This window comes from Sphaerulina musiva, assembly GCF_000320565.1.
Source record: "Sphaerulina musiva SO2202 unplaced genomic scaffold SEPMUscaffold_1, whole genome shotgun sequence".
NCBI lineage: Eukaryota > Fungi > Ascomycota > Dothideomycetes > Mycosphaerellales > Mycosphaerellaceae > Sphaerulina > Sphaerulina musiva.
The window spans coordinates 602,128-609,161 of NW_016017383.1; the positions used below are offsets into that span (position 1 = coordinate 602,128).

The 7,034-nt window shown below is 50.1% G+C and overlaps 4 protein-coding genes across 4 annotated transcripts; 3 read left to right on the top strand and 1 right to left on the bottom strand.

Annotated features, from left to right (window-relative positions):
- Positions 1 to 528: 528 nt before the first annotated feature.
- On the bottom strand, positions 529 to 2,412 carry SEPMUDRAFT_145629 (mitochondrial phenylalanyl-tRNA synthetase alpha subunit, active as a monomer). Its single transcript, XM_016903169.1, has 2 exons — positions 2,220 to 2,412; positions 529 to 2,010 (listed from the first exon to the last, which is right to left on the bottom strand). Exons 1-2 carry the CDS (start codon positions 2,323 to 2,325, stop codon positions 629 to 631), a joined length of 1,488 nt encoding a protein of 495 aa, XP_016764494.1. The 5' UTR covers positions 2,326 to 2,412; the 3' UTR covers positions 529 to 628.
- Positions 2,413 to 2,559: 147 nt separating this feature from the next.
- Positions 2,560 to 3,909, top strand: SEPMUDRAFT_145631 (mitochondrial dicarboxylate carrier). The gene is made up of 3 exons (XM_016903170.1): positions 2,560 to 2,726; positions 2,786 to 2,944; positions 3,011 to 3,909. The coding sequence occupies exons 2-3, from the start codon at positions 2,855 to 2,857 to the stop codon at positions 3,680 to 3,682; spliced, it is 762 nt and encodes a 253-aa protein (XP_016764495.1). The 5' UTR covers positions 2,560 to 2,726; positions 2,786 to 2,854; the 3' UTR covers positions 3,683 to 3,909.
- On the top strand, positions 2,609 to 2,847 carry SEPMUDRAFT_112425 (uncharacterized protein; the record flags this gene model as incomplete). Its single annotated transcript, XM_016900979.1, has 2 exons — positions 2,609 to 2,726; positions 2,786 to 2,847. 2 exons carry the CDS (start codon positions 2,609 to 2,611, stop codon positions 2,845 to 2,847), a joined length of 180 nt encoding a protein of 59 aa, XP_016764496.1.
- A 374-nt stretch (positions 3,910 to 4,283) lies between the features above and the next one.
- Positions 4,284 to 6,380, top strand: SEPMUDRAFT_145632 (protein transport protein SEC61 subunit alpha). Its single transcript, XM_016903171.1, has 5 exons — positions 4,284 to 4,433; positions 4,566 to 4,727; positions 4,797 to 5,979; positions 6,032 to 6,133; positions 6,188 to 6,380. Exons 1-4 carry the CDS (start codon positions 4,424 to 4,426, stop codon positions 6,105 to 6,107), a joined length of 1,431 nt encoding a protein of 476 aa, XP_016764497.1. The 5' UTR covers positions 4,284 to 4,423; the 3' UTR covers positions 6,108 to 6,133; positions 6,188 to 6,380.
- The last annotated feature ends 654 nt before the right edge of the window (positions 6,381 to 7,034 follow it).

Genomic DNA, 7,034 nt, shown 5'->3' on the forward strand with positions numbered 1-7,034 from the left:
TTTTACTACGACGGTACTAGATAATAGGTACTGTCTCCGCTATTATGTTGGGGAGGGAGGGAGAGAGAGTATCAAAAACAACCCGAGCATCCTAGGAGGTAGACTTTCCCTGGAAACATTGAGTACGGACCCGCCCCCCCGTCCGTTTAACTTCCTCCGAGGTGCGGAGTCGCTGTTTAATATGTTACTTTATAGACCGGGGGGGAATTACCTTCTAGTACCTGAGAAATCAACAGTTCAACACCCTTTCCAAGGAAACTAATCATGCGGATTCAATAGGAGCAGTAGGTCAGTCAGTACATAAGGTAGGTAAAATCACCGATCCGACGAATAGGGATCTGAAGTTTGCACTATCATTTGTGGGCTTTTCTTTTCTTTCTTTTCTTTTTTTTTCACATGCATCTGTCTCCTCTTGTTCCACTGAGTTCCAGTTAGAGACGTGCGTATCTATGCCAAGAAGTGGTTACAAATACACCTATGTACCAGGTAGGTACCTAGGTAGTATGGATGCACATGAAATATTTGAATCGAGAAAAGAGTGTGCTGCATTTCATCTGCCTGCGTACTGTACAATCAGGTACCTTAATACTAGGTAGGTATAGGTATACATACCTACAATGCGAAAACATCACCGGAGTTCTACGCCAAAGCGAGTCACCAACTTACTGCGTATACTCTCATGAAAAGCATTCGCTTCCTCCTTGGTCAGAGTCTTTTCCAGACTGCGATATGTAATTCTGTAACACATGCTTTGCCTTCCCGTCTTGGGATGCTGGAAGCTATCGATAAGCACCACATCTTCGACGTTGTCACCGGCTGTGTTGCGTACCACCTCCATCAGGTCATTCTCGTGGAAACATGACGCCTCCAATGTCGGAGGCTCTGTGCTTTGTCCACCTGCAGGCGAGGGCGCAGAAGATGTAGATGCAGGTGTACCCGCCACGATGGGTCCGCTGGTTGGTACCCAGAAAGTGACATCTCTATGCGCGGCGGGATGTTTGCTAAATGGTTTGAATCGTCGTGTTGGCTTGGACTCGTCGAACTGACTCAAGAAGCGGGAGTCTTTGCTCCAGAATAGTCGAATGTCGGGAATACCAAACAGGAGCATGGCAATTCGCTCGAGTCCGATGCCAAACGCCCAGCCGACCCTAGAAGACTGATCTGCTCGGATGAGAAGAGGTTGGTCGATGACACCACATCCTAGCACTTCGAGCCAGTCGCCGCGCCACCAGACCTCCAGCTCCCACGATGGTGAAGTGTGTGGAAAAAATGCCTCCACCCATCGCACCTTGAGTGGTTCCCGCTCTGCCTCCGCTCCCTGTCCGGCAGCAGCAAGGGCTTTGTCTGCCTCCGAGAAAATGGCAACGACCATGTTCTCGAGAGATCGCTTCAGATGTGTCGCTACAGCTTCAGCTTCCTCGGGAGTGTGATGCTCCGTTTGCAGCGGATTCTTGACAGGGTCGAATGTAGGATTAGGATCGTCCACAACCAGATCATGTTTCGGAATATTATCCAAATCTTTCGTAATGTGCTCTGTCAGGGCTCTGCTGTCGGCGAAGTCCTTACGATCCCATGTCAGGGCGCCTTCCATCTGATGAAAGACGGGATAGTGGCTTCGATCGACGGCATCTCGCCGATACACGTCTGCTGAAATCGTGTAGCCATCGCTCGTGTTGGCTCGAAAGACATCGACCTCGTGAGCAGATGTATGCGTTCGCAGTACGGTATCTTGGTTGATGTAGTATGTGTCGGTCTTGCTGCGCCCTGGATGGTCTGGAGAGAAGCCTAGAGAGTCGAAGTTTTGCTGGACGCTGACAACTGGGGTCAGGTCGTTGTGGTTCTTGAACTTGGGGAATCGTGACTCGATCAGCTTCCTCGTGATGGAGAGAGGATGATTTTCTTGCACGTGCAATTTTCTGCCATAGTTGGCTAGGATCGAAGGAGGCACATTCGTCCAATCGTCAGTGGGATAGGATGTGCCCCCGATGTTGAGCGACTTCGGTTTAGCATCTGCAGCCGCATGAGGAGGTTAGTTGGATATTATTCCCGCGGTATCGCTCCCTCTTCCGCTGTGGAAATACTGAGCTCCGCGAAGCTTGTGGTGATCCTTGCGCTTGGACTGTGAAGACAGCTCTTCAAGCAGAACACGATATGCAGAGAAGCCGATGCCGAAATGGAAAGACGTCGCAGTCAAGACTTCCGAGGTCTGTTCGACTCACCAGTGGATGCATAGCATTTACAGCACGCCGTTCTTGTCCGAAGCAAGACGCGTATGCTCGATGGCAGTGCCCATATCGATGCAACTGGCGCGCCTAGTCTTCCCATCTTCCTCTTGTGCCGCTCGAGGCTTCAATGAGCCGCTGATGACGGACAAGCAAAGTCGTCGTGGTGGTACCTCCTATGTCATTTCTCTGCTTGGTTTGCTCTGCCATTGTTTATTCCCGAAAGAACGCCTCCCCCATGGGTTCTAGTTCTATCGGCTTATCTCAGCAGCCATTGCACTTCCCATTCGCAACTCCTTCGCGACATTCCCTTCCTTTCTTTCTGCACTCCTCTCTGGCCCAACCCCTTCACCGCGTCTTGCTCGCGAAGCAATGATCGCACGGCGATGGCGACATCAACACCCAAGAGCCAGGATGTCCAGCGGCAACCAATTCGCTACCCGCTGTGGTTTGGAGGCACTGCAAGCTCTTGCGCAGCTGGTGTGACACACCCGTTGGACCTCAGTACGTTGCACCCTGCTTTCTCAGCTGACGCAGAATCAATTACTGACTGAACGGCGCAGTGAAGGTAGAACTGAACTCCGCTCAGCAATTCGAACGGCCCGACTCACACTCTCAAGGTTAGGCTACAGATGCAACCACATGATGGCACTCGCAAAGGCTTGGTTGGCATGTTTACACATGTGGTGAAGAGCGATGGGATATCAGGACTATACAGAGGGGTATGTCTCTAGCCATGGTCACCAATCCGAAAGACATTGGTTGACCTGACATATTCTATGTGCTAGCTGTCTGCGTCGCTCCTACGCCAGATAACATACAGCACAGTCCGATTCGGAGTCTACGAACAACTCAAACAAACCTACGATGATGGATCGAAACCATCTATATCAAAGCTGATCGCCATGTCGTCGGCCTCTGGATTTCTTGGGGGTATTGCCGGAACACCAGCAGATATCCTCAATGTCCGCATGCAGAACGATGCCGCACTCCCACCTGAGCAGAGAAGGAACTACAAACACGCGATCGACGGTCTTATTCGAATGGTGCGCGAAGAGGGTGCTGCAAGTCTGTTCCGTGGCGTGTGGCCCAACAGTGCTCGCGCCGTCCTCATGACAGCGTCGCAGCTGGCGAGTTACGATGTCTTCAAGAGCCAGTTGCTGGAGCGTACGAGTCTGAAAGATGGTCTGACTGTGCACTTTTCGGCGTCATTGATGGCCGGGTTCGTGGCTACCACGGTGTGCAGTCCCGTGGATGTCGTCAAGACGAGAATCATGAGCGCACAGACGAAGGAAGGACTGTGGACATTGGTGAAGCGGATCACAGCGAATGAGGGCATTCTGTGGACCTTCAAGGGATGGCTACCCAGCTTTATTCGGCTGGGGCCGCACACAGTTGCGACATTTTTGTTCCTGGAACAGCACAAGAAGATATACCGCAGGTTGCACAACATGGACTAGAAACAGTTGCGAGGCGATGCGTAGTCGCGAATGTCCTAGGGGCGTAACAGCATTGTAGTGGACCCTACAAAGGCCAAAGTCGGCAACCTAGAGGTGGCATAGAGGCAATATAGATCGGGAGGCAACATAGAGGGATTCCTAGACGAATGCATAGAGGGCTCGCATGGAGTTGTGGGCTGAGTGTACATATTGCACCTAGCATCGTTACTGTGATGGAAGAAGCTGAGATTCCCATTTCGATCTGATCTGATCAAGCCGTGGTGACAGCCATCCGGGATCAACGTCTCAAAGAGTGCTGCTACTCTGGATTGGGTAACCTAGAGTACCTTAGGTACCTATAGTCTGAATGACTTCGTGTCAGTACCTAGGTAGGTAGGTAGGTAGGTATGTACCTGGGTAAAGCTAGGGACATGTACTGTATCTAGTGCGAGGAGGTAGTAGGCACGTGTGGATCTCGGAGGTGATGCGGAGTGGATGACCCCTGATGTTCTGTGGTAGAGGCTGCCAAGCCCTTCCGAGCAGACAGCTGGCCCTCGATGGAGACGGAATCGTTGCATGTCCACTACCTGACTACTGCACCTTCACCTTCACCCTCCATCTTCTTCCTCCTCCTCCTCCTCACCCTCCTTACATTTTCACTCCCTCCACCATCTCGCCGAGACTGGACACACGCACACCAGTCTCCTCGAATAGCAGGCCCATAGATCGGAGCGCCTCGAAGCCTCCAACACCACCGGCATCATGTCTGGACGTACGTCAAAAAATCTTTCCCAACTTGAGTGACTACGCATCGGCCACGTGCCACACTCGACGACCAGCTGTGCGCCAGCAGTGCGACTGGATGACATCTTTGCGACCACGCGCTGACCCATTGGCCTTGCAGTCCGCTTCCTCGACCTCGTGAAGCCCTTCACACCCCTCATTCCCGAAGTGCAAGTGCCCGAAACGAAGGTCGCCTTCAACCAACGGATAGTATGGACGAGTGTGACTCTGGTCATCTTCTTGGTGATGAGCCAGATGCCATTGTACGGCATTGTGTCTTCAGGTGAGCAGGAACGATGAGAGAGAGAGGGACAGCAGCGGCAGCAAGAGTAGCATTGACGAGGGACATTAGACACGTCTGATCCCCTCTACTGGTTACGTATGATGATGGCCAGTAACCGTGGAACGCTCATGGAACTGGGAATCACACCTATCATCTCATCCGGCATGGTTTTCCAGCTGCTGGCCGGCACCCACCTCATCGACGTCAACCTCGACCTCAAATCCGACCGCGAACTCTACCAAACCGCGCAGAAGCTCCTTGCCATTATTCTTTCCTTTGGACAGGCCTGTGTATATGTGCTCACCGGTCTCTACGGTCGCCCTGCAGATCTCGGTGCAGGTATCTGTGTGCTTCTGGTTGTCCAGCTTCTCACTGCTGCTCTCATTGTCATTCTGCTTGATGAGCTCCTTCAGAAGGGATATGGTCTTGGTAGCGGAATTTCTCTGTTCATTGCCACCAACATCTGCGAGTCTATCGTCTGGAGAGCCTTCTCTCCAACCACTGTCAACACCGGCCGTGGACCAGAATTCGAGGGCGCCATCATTGCTCTTGTTCACCTTTTGGTGACGTGGCCAAACAAGCAGCTAGCGCTGCAAGAAGCCTTCTACCGCCAGAATCTGCCCAACATCATGAACTTGATCTCTACGATCCTGGTCTTCAGCGCTGTCATTTACTTGCAAGGATTCCGCGTGGAGATTCCAGTCAAGTCTTCCCGTCAACGTGGCATGCGTGGCTCATACCCAGTCCGCCTCTTCTACACCTCTAACATGCCAATCATGCTGCAGTCTGCTCTCTCATCCAACGTCTTTTTGGTCTCGCAAATGCTGTACACCAAGCTTCCAGACAACCTCCTTGTCAAGCTTGTTGGTGTTTGGGAAGCCAAGGAGGGCAGCTCGCAAGTCATGCCCATTAGCGGTCTGGTGTACTACATGAGCCCACCTCTCAACATCAAGGACGCCCTCCTGGACCCCATCCACACTGCTATTTTCGTCGTCTACATGCTTGTCGCATGTGCTGCTTTCAGCAAGACATGGATCGAGGTTTCCGGCTCGAGCCCTCGCGATGTTGCCAAGCAACTCAAGGAGCAAGGTCTGGTCATGGCTGGTCACCGCGACGAAAGCATGTACCGAGAGTTGAAGCGTGTCATTCCCACTGCTGCCGCGTTCGGAGGTGCTTGCATTGGTGCTCTCTCCATTGTCAGTGACTTGATGGGAGCTTTGGGCAGTGGTACCGGTATTCTCATGGCTGTCACGTAAGTTTAATCTCCTGCGCTCGAATCGAAACGATGCTAACGTTGTTGACAGCATCATCTACTCGTACTTTGAAATCGCCGCCAAGGAAGGTGACATGGCTGGTCTGAAGGGTATGGTGATGGGGTAGATATGAAGAAGGACCAAGTTGAAAAGGTGAGACTCATCTTGTGCAAAGGATATACGCATAGCATAGCGTAACAGAGACAGAAAAGCAAGATTTCGTATATGATATGCGAATTCACATTATTGGAATGAAAAGAAGACCTCTTATTGTTCACCATGTTATGATGCCTCCCGAAAAGAAAAGCTCTTCTCTTGTGCAATGTACATGTACGTGTTATATGTATAAGGTACCTTGCCTATTGTGATGTATTCCTCTTCCATCCAGCTTGAATCAATCCTACACACACATTCTCTCTTTCCCTCTCACCATCAATCTTTTCGCAACTCAGAGATGTGTATGCACCGACCTACCGACCTACCGACCTACCTATAGGTATCTATCTAATGTATATAATGTATCTAATATATCACAATCTCCGTATCTTACTTAGGTAAACGGTAAAACTGTCCATTACCTAGGTAAGTCCAGATAATGTACATGATGATCTTATCTTAAGGAGGTACTGACCTAACGTAGAAGAAAAAAAGTTGTGTATCTATAGTAAGGTACGTAGAATTTTATGTATACCTTATATACGTACACATACTTAAGGTAGGTAGATGTAGGTAGGGTAGGGTAGGGTAGGGTAGAGTAGGTAGAGATATAAGGTAGATAGGGTAGAGATATATACCTCCGAATACGTCTTGAATAGGAGGTAAGTTACTGGATTCGAGGGGGGTTTTGTCTGCTAAGAAGATACCTTAGGTATATACTGTAGTTTCTAATTTTTCGTAAGAAAAAAAAAAGAAAAGAAAAAGAAAGATTGATAGGAAAAGGAAAGGCAAGAGAATGAAGATGAAAATGTTTAGAAAAAGAATAGGGAAACAAAATAGGAAAGGAAAAGAAAAGGAAAGGAAAAGAAAAGGAAAGGAAAAGAAAAGGAAAGGAAAA